This window comes from Moschus berezovskii, chromosome 2 (assembly GCF_049115385.1).
Source record: "Moschus berezovskii isolate FMDL1 chromosome 2, NW_MosBer_1.0, whole genome shotgun sequence".
Lineage (NCBI taxonomy): Eukaryota > Metazoa > Chordata > Mammalia > Artiodactyla > Moschidae > Moschus > Moschus berezovskii.
In genome coordinates, this window is record NC_142461.1 from 20,878,410 (window position 1) to 20,895,319 (window position 16,910).

General features: G+C 40.9%; 1 protein-coding gene across 4 annotated transcripts in view; it reads left to right on the forward strand.

The window, feature by feature from the left end:
• COL4A4 (collagen type IV alpha 4 chain) overlaps positions 1-16,910 on the forward strand; it is a 151,164-nt gene that overhangs the window by 104,085 nt on the left and 30,169 nt on the right. For all 4 annotated transcript variants that reach the window (XM_055398533.2, XM_055398529.2, XM_055398532.2 and 1 more), the window contains 3 exons: positions 805-879; positions 5,857-5,964; positions 6,539-6,646. In XM_055398533.2, the coding sequence (XP_055254508.2) occupies positions 805-879; positions 5,857-5,964; positions 6,539-6,646 (291 nt within the window). The remainder of the gene's footprint in view (positions 1-804; positions 880-5,856; positions 5,965-6,538; positions 6,647-16,910) is intronic.

Below are 16,910 nucleotides of genomic sequence, written 5' to 3' on the forward strand. Positions count from 1 at the left end.
CTTTGGTGCTCAGCTTTCTTTATAGTCCAACTCCCACATCCATACATGACTACTGGAAAAACCATAGCCTTGACTAGATGGACTTTTGTTGACAAAGTAATGTCTCTGCTTTTTAATATGCTGTCTAGGTTGGTCATAACTTTCCTTCCAAGGAGTAAGCATCTTTTAATTGACTCAGCTATAATGTATTATTGAGTCTTTGTGTCTGAAAGGACACAGCAGCAGTGTGGAACAGCTCTGTGGGGCTATGAGAATCACTGCCTACAATGGCCTTTGAATGTGCCTTGTGAAGTCATCAATAAGATGACTTTTTGTGATTTTCTTTTTACAAGGACACTGAGTTGAGCTTCCTTTCAGAGAGCTTGAAATGTGGTTGCAGTAGCCGAAACAGTAACAATTTCTGCTTTCTCTTCCTGAAAAACGGTATGAAGATATAGTTACTCAATGCCAAGTAATTTCTTAAATAGACATCTCAATTTGAAACTACTTTAGAAAATTAAAAATTTAAGCTTATTAAGAATAAACTTAAGAATAAACAATCTTGTTTCTTATGACTGTTATGAACTATAAACGTGTGTGTGTGTTTAAATCACACCTTGCATCTATGTTCTTACACGTGTTCTTAAATCTCACCTTGCATCCCCTATGTTCTTATGTAGGGGGGAAGAAAGCATTTTTCAGAAAAATCCTTTCCTGGAACATTGAAGATAGACTATAAAGACACAAATACATGAAAGTTATTACATCACTTGGAGGAAAAAATATAAACTCTCTTAAATAATGTGTGGATTTTATCACTTACAGGATACAAAGGGGAATCTGCAAGTCAGTTTGGCCTACCCGGTCCAAAGGGTGAGCCAGGTAGTCCCGGATATCCAGGTACAGACACATCATTTTCTTTTTCAAACAAAAAAGAGTAAGTGTGTTTTGAAACATAGAACAATTACTTCATCCTCCTAGCTGGGAATGATTATATCAGTATTTTCTCCCCCTTTTACTCATTAAGATACGTATCAGAAGGACTATGTATAGGGACTTCCCTGGTGGTCCAGTGGTTAAGAATCTGCCTTCTAAGGGTTCAATCCCTGGTCAGGGAACCAAGATCACAGATGCCATGGGGCAAGAATATCCGTGTGCCACAACTAGAGAGGCCTGTAAACTATAACAAAGGCCTGACACAGCCAAATAAATAAATAAAACTTAAAAAAAAATAAAGAAACAGAAAACTTGTGTATAACCACTGGTCTAGGAGAACACCAGAGACCCTCCATCTTCTTGCCATCATGGGTCCCATGACCTGGGGTGTTAACAACACACTTCCCAGGGTCAAAAATGAAAATCTGGACCCTTTTGCAATCTCTGTAATTAAAAATGATAATTAAGCAAGAACCACTCAACTGACTACAGTGGCAGGTTTTCATTCCAACCCTTTCTTTTCTACTCAGAAAAGCATAGGTGAATGCGTTGAGGGCTACTGTTGCTGAGATATAATATTATAGAATCCTGCATTTCCTGTGTATCTAATTTACTAAAAACCAACCCCCTCCCCCCACAAAAATGTAAAGCTTCATCATCCACAACAAGTCTTTGGAAACAGTACTCTGTTATCAGCAACAGTTGATGTGTAATCCCTCAGAACAGATGACGGTGTTCCAGTGAGTGCTTGCTCTCCGTAGAGGCTGCCTACAGTAGGTGACTCACAGCTGACAAAATACCCATAGCCTTTTACTGACTCCGCGTGTTGGAATACACCTGAAGTCAATAATCAGACAGATGTACAAAGGTGTGTGCACAGGGATATCCACTGCCAGGAAAGAATACTTGTTTCTCCACAGGTAATTGGTTCAATCAGTGATATCCAGGGCTGTTAAGCTGATAGTAGACAGGTTAGAGACCAGGTTTACATTTAGATGAGCACCTTGTAAATTAAGGGCTTCCCAGGTAGCTCGGTGGTAAAGAATTCGCCTGCCGATGCAGGAGACACAGGAAACACCGGTTCAGTCCCTGGGTTGGAAAGGTTCCCTGGAAGAGGAAATAGCAGCCCACTCCGGTATTCTTGCCTGGAGAATCCTGTGGATAGAGGAGCCTGGTGGGCTACAGTCCGTGTGGTCACAAAGAGTCGGACATGACTGAGCATGCACTTGTAAATTAAATGTCTCATATTAATAGCTTCATGCTTTATCTTCAAATTCTCTTTGGTGATGGTCATGTTTCATTCCATATGACAGACTATCTGAGCAGACCTATTATGGGAATTTTTATTTCTTTGTTTTTATTTCACTTGTTTTTTTTTTTGTAGTTAATTTATTTTTTATTGGAGGCAAATTATTTTACAATATTATATTGGTTGGTTTTGCCATACATTGATATGAATTTGCCCCGGGTTTACATAAGTTCCCCCTCCTGAACCCCCCTCCCACCTCCCTCCTCCCTTTATCCTCCCTCTGGAGGATTTCACTTGTTTATGTATTTATTTATTTTAAAGAATAAATAAAAAATTTGTTTTTTAACGTTAGACATTTTATAGAGTTTCAGTTGTCTTTACACTCTATGTGTGTGTGTTAGTCGCTCAATCGTGTCCTACCCTTTCTGACCCCATGTACTATACAGCCCACCAGGCTCCTTTGTCCATGGAGTTTTTCCAGGCAAGAATACTGGACTAGGTAGCCATTTCCCTTCTCCAGGGGGTCTTTCTGACCCAAGGATCAAACCCACATCTCCTGCATTGCAGGTAGATTCTTTACCATCTGAGCCACAAGGGAAGCCATTTACGCTCTATGCTGCTGCTGCTGCTAAGTCACTTCAGTCGTGTCCGACTCTGTGCGACCCCATAGATGGCAGCCCACCAGGCTCCCCTGTCCCTGGGATTCTCCAGGCAAGAATACTGGAGTGGGTTGCCATTTCCTTCTCCAATGCATACATGCATGCTAAGTCGCTTCAGTCGTGTCCGACTCTGTGCCTCCCTATGGACAGCAGCCCTCCAGGCGTCTCAGTCCACCTCCACAATTCAATAAATTATAGGCACAGGGAAGCCATATTTACAATAAGAATGAATTAAATTTTGTTTTTATAACATAAATTGCTAAAATGGAAATATAACAGAAGAACAAGCCATTACCCTGGCAAAGACTTCCTTTTCCATTCCCTTCCCTTTGGGTCTTTTACCTCTGGCATGTCAAATAGATTTAGATAATATAATTTTAACCGAGATATGTAGCTTATGTGTGTACATTTGGAGGGGAAAATAGCTTTGAAGTTAGCATTGTAGGGGTTCAAAAGAAGTACCAAATGAGGTCTCAGAAAGGAAAATCACTGGTTCAAAGTCAACCTCCATTACCACTGAACATGTGGTCTTGGGCCAGTTGCTTATCATCTCTGAGCTGTTTGCTCATCTGTAAACTGGCCTTCAGCAGATTACTGGTTGTTCTGAAGATCAAATGAGATTCCTTGAAAGCGATTTGTAAACCAAAAAGTGCTATACAAATGTAATGTGTAATTCATCATTGTCATCATCAGCAAAACATGAAGAAATCTTTCCACACTTACTGCTATTTTTATATAAAACCTTTAAGAGAGTAAGATTTCATGAGCTGAAAGTAGTCCAAAATGGAGACCTTTTATATTACCTAATATTTTAAGTTAAAAATCATAAAGCTGAGTTATTTTATATATAGGCTCACTTTTTCAAGAAAATTTGCCTTGGTGTTATTTCCCTGTTCTCCTGTGGTTATCACCATTTAAATTATTCCCTTTCCCAAATGCCATAGCTTTTGCTTAAATTTTTAAAGTTACATCATACTTTATGTACCAGCACAGAGTTTACCTAAACATGTAATTTTCATTGACTGGAAAAAAGCTGGATTGAATTTGAGCAAGCCTAAGAAGAAGGCATGGACCTGCAGCCTGTCTCAGGGGACTTTATATGATTGCAGTGGGTTCAGTTCTACTTCCCCTTCCTTTGTTTCAGAGAGCAAATACAGTAGAGATTAAGTCAGAAGTTCTGTTCTTAATACGGCTGTGACTGGAGAGGCAAGCCTTTCATAGTTCAGTTTTTTCATTTGCAAAAGGGCTTCCATGGCGGCTCAGTGGTAAAGAATTTGCTCGCCAGTGCAGGAAACCTGGGTTCGATGCCTGGGTAGGGACTATTCCCCTGGAGAAGGAAATGGTAACCCACTCCAGTATTCTTGCCTGGGAAATCTCATGGACAGAGGGACCCTGGAAGGCTACAGTTCCTGGGGTCGCAAAAGAGTCGGACATGACTTAGCGACTAAACAACTTTCATTTGCAAATAGGAAAATGCTGCCCTCAGATGGTAAAGAATCTCCCCACAATGCAGAAGACCTGGGTTTGATACCTGGGTCAGGAAAATCCCCTGGAGAAGGAAGTAGCAACCCACTCCAGTATTCTTGCCTGGAGAATTCCATGAGAGAAGCCTGGCAGGCTACAGTCGCAGAGTTGGACATGACTGAGTGACTAACACAACGAACACATTTACTGCAGGGATAGTTTCAGGATAAATAAAGCAACACACAGTGAAGCTCACAGATCTTAAATTTGATCACGAACAAGTATAGACTAACCCAGGCTTGTTTCTTGTGTTTTAGAATAATGACTCTGACCTCCGAGGGTTTGTAAATACAGTACCATGTAATTTATTTGCAGATTCAACTGATGAATTTTGGCACAGACTATTGGTTTATCCTGTAAATATAAATTGTATTAAAGTCATAGATAATGAATAAACACATGGTGAAGTCAGCTTCTCTAGTAGTCAAATATGAACTTAAAGTCTGAAGTATCATTTCATTCTTACTAGATTAGCAAGAAAACAAATTCAAAAACTAAGAAGTCTTCAGTGAGCACATGCTATGCTCTGAGTTGTGGGGCTGTGGGTGGGTTACGTGTGGTGATATGAGTTGATGGAGACTTTATCCAAAACCACTAGGCAACCTCTTTCCAGAACCAAATGCCGAATGGTCTGTTCTTGATCACTAAAAGCAGCTGAGCCTTCCTCTTCCGCATGTCACTGTCCTAAGAAGGGGACCATGGTCGATTTTTTTTTTTTAACCTAGTAGATGTATCCACCAGATATAATATGTGGTTCTGGAAGGGGACCCAGTGAGGACAAACCAGCTGTGAAGGACATTAAGAGGACAATTGAGGCAACTCAAGCATGGAATGAGTATTGAACATGATTAATTTTCTTGGCTGTGATGATGTTATTTTGGCCACATAGGAAAATGTTCTTATGTTTTCAGACATACCTCCTGAGATATTTAGGGATGAAATTCCATGATGTCTGTGATTTACTTTAAAATACTTCAGCCCTTAAAAATGCATTAAAAACAACCAAAATATCAGACTCTGTTACCTAAAAATTCTACTCCTAAGAATTTTTCCTAAGGAAACTAGGAGTAAAAAAGTTGATTGAAAATACATAAAGATCATTATGCATAACAGTAAGAGTTAGAAATAACTCAGATGGCCAATAGTAGAGAAAATTAGTTAATTAATTTAATTAGGGTTAACTCGATAAGCTATCAGCCAGTTGTTTCAAAACAACAATTAGGAAAATGATATGAAGCTTGGAAGATTACTTATGATACAATGCTAATTAAAAATCAGAATATAAAATTGGAGACCTTATTTGCACAATGTTATACATATGAAATACTTTGTTAAGTTGGTGGGATTATAGATGTTTTGTTTTCAATTTTTCCTATATGTTATCTTTTCAACAGAAAAATTGTATGTATATAAAAGTGAGAGTAGAAAAGAAAGAGCTGAAGTTGGAGGTTTCATAGATTCACTGCTTTGGAGAGCAACTACTCAGATGTTCTATTCTTCTTTCTTTAGGACGTTTGGGATCATCTGGAGAGCAGGGCTTGCCCGGTGCTCAAGGTCCTGGAGGATCACCCGGAAGGCCAGGACCTCCTGGCTTCTCTGGACCAACAGGATGTCCGGGTAACTTGAAAGGCACCCAGAGACTTCCCAGGCACTCATCTAGCTCTTGTCTCTCAGACTGGTCCAGAGCTGGCTCTGCCATTTCCCAGATCTGTGACTCTGGACAAGTCACTTAAACATACCTATCCCTGACCCCTAAGTTGGAGACAGACTGATCTCACTGGGTTGGTCTGGGAACAAATGAAGACAAACCTGTTTTCATCCAAGGAGGATGCCAGGTGCAAAGTGATGGCTGACAGAGAAAAGCTCCTCTCCAGCCTTCCCTAAGTCCTCTTCCATTCAGGACACTGGTTTCCTCTTCTTTAGCCTTCAGACAAACCTCACCCATTCAACACAACCTTTCAATGGCTCCTCCTTCTGCCAGTTCAGAATCAAGTGAAAATTTCAAATCAAAATTGGCAACTTTAATCTGAAGTGTGTTTTCTCCTCTTGAGATTAAAACTAGGAGGTTAAGGAAGAAAAAGTAATAAAACGATATCCCAGGTACCCATATATTAAGAATATAGATGGTCTCCCCAGTTAATGAAACTTGTATATCACCTGGATGCCTGCAAAACCTCCCTGTCATCCTCAGGTAATCCAGGGGAGCCTGGGCTGCAGGGACCCCCAGGAGAAGTGGGGGATCCTGGACCAAGAGGCATCCTGGGGGACTCAGGGGCACCAGGTCTTCCAGGAATAAAAGGTAAGTCAAAAGGAACCCTGACCTCTCTGAAAGTTCTAGTCAATGATGCTCGCACAAGTTCAGAGTGCCTCTCTCACACCCCAGGGACATGCTCTGGGGTCCCCCTTTTTTCCAGGATGCCCATGGACACCTCCTTTTCTTTCTTACTCAGGCAGCACTGGCCTGGTCTCCTGACAGGCTCTACCAAAATGATGCTCTTTTTTTAAGGACATTTCTCCCATTGTTTTCCATAATTTTTTGAGCCTTTGCATTTATTCTCTCCCCTGAGAGTCAAGCTCTTGTGTCCTAGATTTCTTTGTTAGACACTAGGCACATAATGTTGAAGAAAATGGACACAGTTCCTGCCTTCATGGAGTTCACAGTTTAGAAGGGGAGACAGATATTAAATGTGTATTTGCCAATTGTGCAAAGTAGAAGGAAGAGAAAAGAATAAGATGCTATGGCAAAGGAGGAACTCGTATTCATTATCTTTGTTTGATGAAATGTTTTTGTCCTGGTTAAGTTTTTACCCCTTTAAAAGTATAGTAGATTGGTTATAATATAGGTCTCGTGGAATAGAGTAGAATAGAATATATATATATAAACAAATCTCATACCCCTCCATTCATCCATGGTACTAATTCCTTTTCAGTCCATTTCTTTCATTGTAGAAAAAAATATTTTTTTCCATGGTACTTTTTGTATACCTCTAGCCGTCTATGGGGTCGCACAGAGTCGGACACGACTGAAGCGACTTAGCAGCAGCATCAGCAGCAGCAAAATACTTATGTTGTACCACATTTGTTTTTGTTTAGAGGTCTTTCTCACCAAGCATAATGTAATGTTTAATTTTTTTTTTAAGTTTTTAAATTTTTTGCCCACACCACGAGGTGTGTGGGGTCCTAGTTCCCCAACCAGGGATCGACCTCCTGCCCCTTGCATTGGAAGCATGGAGTCGTAACCACTGTACCGCCAGGGAAATCCCAGAATATAAGTTTTTTAAAAACAAAGAATCATTTTTAAGAATTGAACTATAGTTCATTTACAGTGTTGTCTTAGCTTTAGGTATACAGTAAGGTGATTCAATCATATATACATGTATATCTATTTTTTCAGATTCTTTTCCCGTATAGGTTATTACAAAATATTGATACTAGCTTCCTGTGCTATATGTAGGTCCTTGTTTATTATATTATATATAGTATTGTTTATATGTTAATCCCAAACTCCTAATTTATCCCTCCCCGCATTTCTCCTTTGGAAACCGTTAAGTTTGTTTTCTATAAACATAAGCTTATTTTCTATATTCTATTTATGTTTTTAAAAAATATAATTTCTTTATTTTTAATTGGACGACAATTGTTTTCCAATGTTGTGTTGGTTTCCTCCATACATCAACATGAATCAGCCATAGGTGTACTTATGTCCCCTCCTCTATTTCTGTTTTGTATATAAGTTCATTTGTATCATATTTTTTGATCACTACATATAAGCATTATCATATAATATTTGTCTTTCACTGTCTGGCTTACTTCACCTAATATGGTACTCTCTAGGTCGATCCATGTTGCTGTCAATGGCATTATTTCATTGCTTTTTAATGGCTAAGTAATATTTCACTGTATATATGTATAGCACATCTTCTTTATCCATTTATCTGTTGCTGGACATTTGGCTGCTTCCATGTCTTGGCTATTGTAAATAGTGCTTCAGTGAACACTGGGATGCATGTATCTTTTCAAATTATGGTTTTCTCCAGATATATGCTCAGGAGTGGGATTGCAGGATCTTATGGTAGCTTGATTTTTAATTTTAAGAACTATTTTTTATATCCTTGGTACAAGTAGATTCCTAGTAAGTTTATTGTGTTTATTTATAAAAATAAATAAAAAATGTAAATATATTTAGAAATTAAAACTACAATTTATAAATTTATTTTTGTGAATAAATACAATTAATTAATTAATGGAAAAATGGAAGAACGAACAATTAAATGAGTTGCTATGAAGTTGAGAGTCTGTCTTCACCTCAGTCAACAGTTGAAGGGTCAAGCCTTACTTGGTAGATTTCTGTAACCAAGACCCCTCTATCTCCTTCCTCCCTTTTCTTCCCACTTCTGTTTGTTGGCTCACGTGTGTGTGGGTGTGCTTAGGCACTTCAGTTATGTCTCTTTGCAACCCCATGAACTGTAGCCCACCAGGCTCCTCTGTCCATGGGGCTCTCCAGGCAAGAACACTGCAGTGGGTTTCCCTACCCTCCTTCAGGGAATCTTCGCGACCCAGGGATGGAACTTGGGTCTCCTGCTTTGGCAGGCGGGTTCTTTACCAGTAGCACCACCTGAGAAGTCCTTAGTTGTTTCATAAGTGCAGTAAATTTTGGTAAAATAAAAAGTACTTCCTCTTAGAAGAACTGGAAATCCCTTCTTTTGGGCTCACTCAGTTTATTTTGAAAATCCAAGTAACATTTTTCTACACTCTCACCTCTTCATTTGTCAGATAGATAGAGGGAAGTTGTTTATTTTGAAGAGCTGGTATATACTTATGTATTTCTATGCAGCCAAATAACTAGACCAGGGCAAGCTCCCATTACCAGTACAGAGTAAGATATCTTTGCACTGTTCTTCTTCCTCTTCACTGGCCTTTTTAGTAACGTGAAGTACAGTGATTGGTGGTAAATTTAGGATTCCAAGCAAAATAATTTTGTTATTTTAAGAGTTTCTCTGGTTACTGTGGCTATTTCCTGTCTCTGGCAAACCCTATAACTCTGTTGGGGTATTCTCTGATGCTTTTTTGAGTGTTTAAGAGACTACGTTGGTAAAGAATCAGAAGAAAATGTTTTCCATTGCTTTACTTATACGGAATCTCCACTTCTTACTATCCTCCTAGTATAGTAAAATGGTAAGGATTTTCAGCTGTCCTGAAAATTGAAAATGTTAGTCGCTAAGTAGTGTCTGACTCTTTGCATCTCCATGGACTGTAGCTCACCAGACTCCTCTGTCCACAGATTTCTCCAGGCCAGAATACTGGAGTGGGTTGCCATTCCCTTCTCCAGGGGATCTTCCCAACTCAGGGGTCAAACCCAGGTAGACTGCATTGCAGGCAGATTCTTTACCATCTGAGCCACCAGGGAAGCCCTGGTGCCATTTTATACACTCAGCTTGACTAAAATGACAAGGCTCATGTTGTGATTGTTGATTCTTCCTTTCCTTGAATTCGTTTGCACTTACCACATAGCTTCAGTATGATAGGTTATTAAAAAACTAATAACTAGTGAGTTTGATCAAATAACAAAATTATCTCCAATGACATCATTTTACTAAGAGGAGGAGTGAAGAAATGAGGAAATTGAGCCAAATGTACACACCAGTGTACAGATGGATGCTGCAGTGATGTTTCCTGGCCATGCGGGGACACTGTTTCCCTGCAAACAGCCCAGTGAACAACCAGTCTTTTTTTTTTTTTAAATCCACAAAACAGTGAAATACATTCTTAGGAATGAAAACGTCTACAATATAAATCCATTGCTGTCATTTATCATGCTGATAGAAAAATGAACCACACTCTGGCAGAAATGCTTTGAACTGAGAAACTAAATATTTGAAGTATGTTCTAAATAAGTCAAGGGGACTGATTATCTTGTTTGAACAAACCAGCTGCTGAACTCCAAGTTGTTTGCTCTACTAGAACAGGCCATATGGATTCAGAGTCCTGCTTATGTTCCATCAGATTTAAACTTTCACTTCAACTTAGGTAAAAATAGCTTGGTGCTTAGACTTCCAGTACTTATATATGCTCAATTCCTAGTTAGACATTCATCATTGCTGTTGTTTAGTTGTCAAGTTGTGTCCAATTCTTTGCCATCCCATGGACTGTAGCCCACCAGGCTCCTCTGTCCATGGGATTTCCCAGGCAAGAATATTGGAATGCGTTGCCACTTTCTTCTCCAGGGGATCTTCCTGACCTAGGGATCCAACCTGTATCTGCGGCATTGCAGGCAGATTCTTTACCGCTGACCCACCTGGGAAGCCCCATTTAGTTCAGTTCAGTTCAGTTCAGTCGCTCAGTCGTGTCCGACTTTCCGCGACCCCATGAACCACAGCACGCCAGGCCTCCCTGTCCATCACCAACTCCCGGAGTTCACTCAAACTCATGTCCACAGAGTCGGTGATGCCATCCAGCCATCTCATTCTCCGTCGTCCCCTTCTCCTCCCGCCCCCAACCTTTCCCAGCATCAGAGTCTTTTCCAGTGAGTCAACTCGTCGCATGAGGTGGCCAAAGTATTGCAGTTTTAGCTTTAGCATCAGTCCCTCCAATGAACATCCAGGATTGATCTCCTTTAGAATGGACTGGTTGGATCTCCTTGCAGTATAAGGGACTCTCAAGAGTCTTCTGTAATAATAGAAGCCTACAATAATAAGCTTTGGCATAAGAGCATGTAAAGAATGTGGGCTGGGTTATTTCGGTTGATAGAAGTAAACTGTTTCATAAGAACAAAGCACCTAGAGATGTCTTTTATCAGCACAGACAGGCCCAGCACCTCACAGTTGTGAAAATCAGAAACATCCTCCCTTTGTACAGCTAGTGCCCGCTCCTTGGCCGTGCCCCCCGACATTTACCACTCTCGAGGTAATTGCCTGATTGTTCTGTCAGGTCAGGGATGGTTTCTCTCTCAGTCCCGTGTCTCCTCGGTGCCTGTCACCAAGTACATTTGTGGGCTGAAGCTCCAAGTTTAGGGGACCCTATTTTAGGCTCTTGTGCATTCCCTTAATAGGCACTCATGTATTTTCTGAATTAAAGGAGAATTCCATCTTATTTCAGAATCTGTTTTGCTAAGGTTTCCTCTTTGTTCAACTATTACCTACAGGCTCAAAGAAAGGTCTCTTTCCCAGCAGCTTTCAAGTTAGGGTGACCAGCTGTCCCTCTTTGCCTTGGCCAGAGCAGATGCTCAGAACACAGGATTCACAGTGCTACAACTAGGCAAGAACTCGAACAAGCAGACAGGGACAAGTTGGTCACCCTATTAAAGGTATAAACTGTGAAAGGTGCCTGGGGATAGGGAAGCATTTTCAGTTTGACAACAAAAGAAAACCTCAGAGTGGGCATCCGGTCATGAGTCTGCTGGCTCACAGAGATGGAAGCTTTAATTGTGCTTACAGTTGGGAGATGAGATCAGATTCTCTGACTAGAGAAAGCCCTCGCCTGTGTGTGCAGTGATATGCAACCTTAAATGATGGTTGTTAAGCCAAAGGCTGACCAGAGAGGTGAATTTAAAAAAGCCTCATTACTGAGGACTGTGTTTTGTGAGCCTAATTGCCTCTCATCTGCTCTGTATATATTTTATACATGAACAACTTTCTGATTTAGAGATGGGATGGATAAAAAGCCTTCAGTAAAAAAAAAAAAAAAGAAAAATTGCCCTTAAAACCCTACCCAGATGTAGCTGCATTCAATTTAGAAAGATAACATTGGGTCAGATAAGGGTCGGCCAGTTCAACAATGGCGAGAGGCTGAAATTGTGACAGAGCAGGATTTGGACGTGTTGATGTGACAATGGAGAGTTGGCAGGAGTTGAGACATTCCACCCCCAGCCAAGTCCCCAAGCCATCAATCTCAGTGGCTTAAGCTGGAGATCAAAACACATTGAAATAGCAGTGTAGTCTCAAAAAATGTATTATCGTTTCAGATAGATGGCAATAAATATCCAGATTTGGCAGATGAAGAAGGTCTGTGTGTTCTTTTGGTGCAAACTTGAAACATTTGCTCATAAGTAGAAAAGAGAATTGGAAAACAAGCTCAGCTAGACCTGATAAAAGTGGTTAGGACATAAGAGCTTTGGGGAAAATGGGGGTGCATTCCCCCCCTTTTTGGTTTCTAGAGAATATGGCTCATTTGTACCAATTTAACATTTAGATTTTAAAATAGAATAACTGTTTCCAGTATTGATAAAAAACAAAGTGGAACCAATGAACTGTTCCATCTTCCAATAAGAAGTCTACAGAGGCCTTACCTTAATGAAGAAATAATAATGAGTGCTTGAATTATTTATAAACAAGTGGATAACATTAACTTCCCCCAATCTGACTCATCCTATAAATCTATCAATGAAACAGAGATTGGAGCTCACTCTTTTTTATAGCTTTCTGTCACCCCATTCAATCCCTCACCCTCCTTGATTACAATCCTAAAAGATGATGCTGTCAAAGTGCTGCACTCAATATGTCAGCAAATTTAGAAAACTCAGCAGTGTCCACAACACTGGAAAAGGTTAGTTTTCATTTCAATTCCAAAGAAATTTGGAATGCCAAATTGTGTGCAGTGCCAAACAATGTTCTAACTACTGCACAATTGCACTCATTTTGCATGCTAGCAAGGTAATGCTCAAAATCCTTCAAGTTAGGCTTCAGTCATATGTGACCCAAGAAATTCCAGATGTACAGGCTTGACTTAGAAAGGGCAGAGGAACCAGAGATCAAAGGGACAACATTTGCTAGATCATAGAGAAAACAAGGGAATTCCAGAAAAACATCTACTTCTGTTTCATTGACTACACTAAAGCCTTTGACTATGTGGATCCCAACAAACTGTGGAAAATTCTTAAAGAGATGGGAATACCATACCATCTTACCTGCCTCCTGAGAAACCTGTATGCAGGTCAAGACATGGAACAATGGACTGGTTCCAAATTGGGAAAGGAGTATGTCAAGGCTATATATTGATTATTTAGCTTATATGCAGAGCACATTATGTGAAATACTGGGATGGAATCAAGTTCGCTGGGAGAAATATCAACAACCTTAGATATGCAGATGATACTACTTTAATGACAGAAAGCAAAGAGGAACTAAAGAGCCTCTTGATGAAGGTGAAAGAAGAGAGTGAAAAAGCTGGCTTAAAATTCAACATTCAAAAAACTAAGATCATGGCATCCAGTCCCATCACTTCATGGCTAATAGAAGGGGAAAAAGTGGTAACAGTGATAGATTTTATCTTATTGGGCTCCAAAATTACTGTGGACGGTGACTACAGCTATGAAATTAAAAGACATTGCTCCTCGGAAGAAAAACTCTGACAAACCTAGACAGCATATTAAAAAGCAGAGACATCACTTTGCTAACAAAGGTCTGAATAGTCAAAGCTATGGTTTTTTCAGTAGTCATGTATGGATGTGAGAGTTGGACTATGAAAAAGGCTGAGCGCCAAAGAACTGATTCTTTTGAATTGTGGTACTGGAGGACTCTTGAGAGTCCTTTGGACTACAAGGAGGTCACACCAATCAATCCTAAAGGAAATCCACCCTGACTATTCATTAGAAGGACTGATGCTGAAGATGAAGCTCCAATACTTTGGCCATTTGATGTAAAGAGTTGACTTACTGGAGAAGACCCCGATGCTGGGAAAGATTGAAGGCAGGAGGAGAATGGGGACAGCAGAGGATGAGATGGTTGGATTGTATTGTCAACCTAATGGACATCAGTTAGAGCAAACTCTGGGAGATAGTCGAGGATGGGAAAGCCTGGCATGCTGCAGTCCATGGGGTCACAAAGAGCTGGACATGACTGATCAATAAACAACAACTCCGCCTATTCAGTCCTTCACCCTCCTTGTTCTAGACTTGGTAATTTCCTCATTCATTCACTCACTCACTCAACAAACATTTATTGAGCACCTACTGTGTGTCAGGATTTACGCTAAGTGCAGGAATAGAAGGAGTAATAAGACCTGATCTTGCAATCAATTAATTTACCCAAAGTCAACCAGTCACCGCAGACAGCTATACAGAGTGGAATATGTTGGGCAGAGGGGCCTAGAGGGAGCTCTGTGTCATGGGGGTTGGTGAGGGCACTTCTCTGTGTTAGTCATAAGCAAAGGTGTGATTATCACAATTTCAAGGGCTATGACCTAAATTGAATGAATGCCTGACTGTGCTCTGAGGGGCTTTTAGCCTTAGGTGGGAAAGAACAGTTTCTGGATGGGAAATCCATTAATGCAGTGGGGAGGTTACCAGGCTTGGCCAGGGGCTGAGAAGACTCTTCTCCCACATCTATCAGTGGGACATGTGTGGAGCTCTTGGCAGAAGACTCAGCAGCCAGGGATGTTCTGTACTGATTAGTAACCTGTCTATTCCCTCCCTATCTCCCTGATTCCCTTTACTTCCTCCCTACAAATCTATGTATTTATATGTCATATACATATTATATTGGATTGGCCAAGCAGTTTGTTCGGGGTTTTCAATAACATCTTACACACAAAAATCCGAGTGAACTTCTTGGCCAACCAATATAACACATATTGGGCGGACGAAAGAGTACATTTGGATTTTTCCATAGTATCACTCAGTGAAAGTTTGCGGTTTGTTTTGGCCTTCCTAAGTGATGCTAGTGGTAAAGAATCCACCTGTCAGTGCAGGAGACACAAGAGACCCAGGTTCGATCCCTGGGTTGAGAAGCTCCAGTCGAGAAGGAAATGGCAACACAATCAAGTATTCTTGCCTGGAAAATTTCATGGGCAGAGGAACCTGTCGGGCTCCAGTTCATGGGGCCACAAAGAGTCAGACACGACTGAGCGACTGAGTTCAGTTCAGATTAGTTCAGTTCAGTTCAGTCGCTCAGTCGTGTCCGACTCTCTGCGACCCCATGAACCACAGCACGCCAGGCCTCCATGTCCATCACCAACTCCCGGAGTTCACTCAAACTCATGTCCATCGAGTCGGTGATGCCATCCAACCATCTCATCCTCTGTCGTCCCCTTCTCCTCCTGCCCCCAATCCCTCCCAGCATCAGAGTCTTTTCCGGTGAGTCAACTCTTTGCATCAGGTGGCCAAAGGATTGGAGTTTCAGGTTCAACATCAGTCCTTCCAATGAACACCCAGGACTGATCTCCTTTAGGATGGGCTGGTTGGATCCCCTTGCAGTCCAAGGGACTCTCAAGAGTCTTCTCCAACATCACAGTTCAAAAGCATCAATTGTTCAGCACTCAGCTTTCTTTATGGTCCAACTCTCACATCCATACATCACTACTGGAAAAACCATAGCCTTGACTAGATGGACCTCTGTTGACAAAGTAATGTCTCTACTTTTTAATATGCTGTCTAGGTTGGTCATAACTTTCCTTCCAAGGAGTAAGCGTCTTTTAATTTCATGGCTGCAGTCACCATCTGCAGTGATTTTGGAGCCCAAAAAATAGTCAGCCACTGTTTCCCCATCTATTTGCCATGAAGTGATCGAACCGGATGCCATGATCTTAGTTTCCTGCATGTTGAGCTTTAAGCCAATGTTTTCACTCTCTTTCACGTTCATCAGTAGGCTCTTTAGCTCTTCTTCGCTTTCTGCCATAAGGGTGGTGTCATCTGCATATCTGAGGTTATTGATATTTCTCCCAGCAATCTTGATTCCAGTTTGTGCTTCCTCCAGCCCAGTGTTTCTCATGATGTACTCTGCATATAAGTTAAATAAGCAGGGTGACAATATACAGTCTAGACGTACTCCTTTTCCTATTTGGAACCAGTCTGTTGTTCCATGTCCAGTTCTAACTGTTGCTTCCTGATCTGCACACAGGTTTCTCAAGAGGCAGGTCAGGTGGTCTGGGATTCCCATCTCTTTCCACAGTTTATTGTGATCCACACAGTCAAAGGCTTTGGCATAGTCAATAAAGTAGAAATAGATTTTTTTCTGGAACTCTTGCTTTTTTGATGATCCAGAGGATGTTGGCAATTTGATCTTTGGTTCCTCTGCCTTTTCTAAAACCAGCTTGAACATCTGGAAGTTCACGGTTCACATATTGCTGAAGGCTGGCTTGGAGAATTTTAAGCATTATTTTACTAGTGTCAGATTAGTAGATGGCTCCTCAGTGACATCTAACAGAAAGTTCTAGAAGGAGATGCAGGCATCAGTGAGATCTATCCAGTTACAGAGAATGGAGTTCCCAGTAATCATCATGAAATAAATTTGGTTTCTGTAAAGAGGCATCAGAGAGGTTCTCTTTGACAGAATTGGTGGCAGAGAAATAGCTGCAGCCACATTTGAACTGCAGGCCTGTTCTCTCTGAATGGCACAGTGCTCAAAAACATCAGCGGGACGTGCATTCCTCAGTGTGCCACAGACCCACCTGACCTTACTGTCTTACTACATTTATCCAGGTAGATTGTGATGAAATTAAAATCTGCAGACCGTGGTGGAGAGGGAAGATTCTGGGTGTGGGAGGAGGGAAGCAGGGGTTTACTCCCACCCAATCTCTTCCTTATCTAGAATGACTTTATTGTTGTAAAGTTGGAGGTCATTTCCTATGCC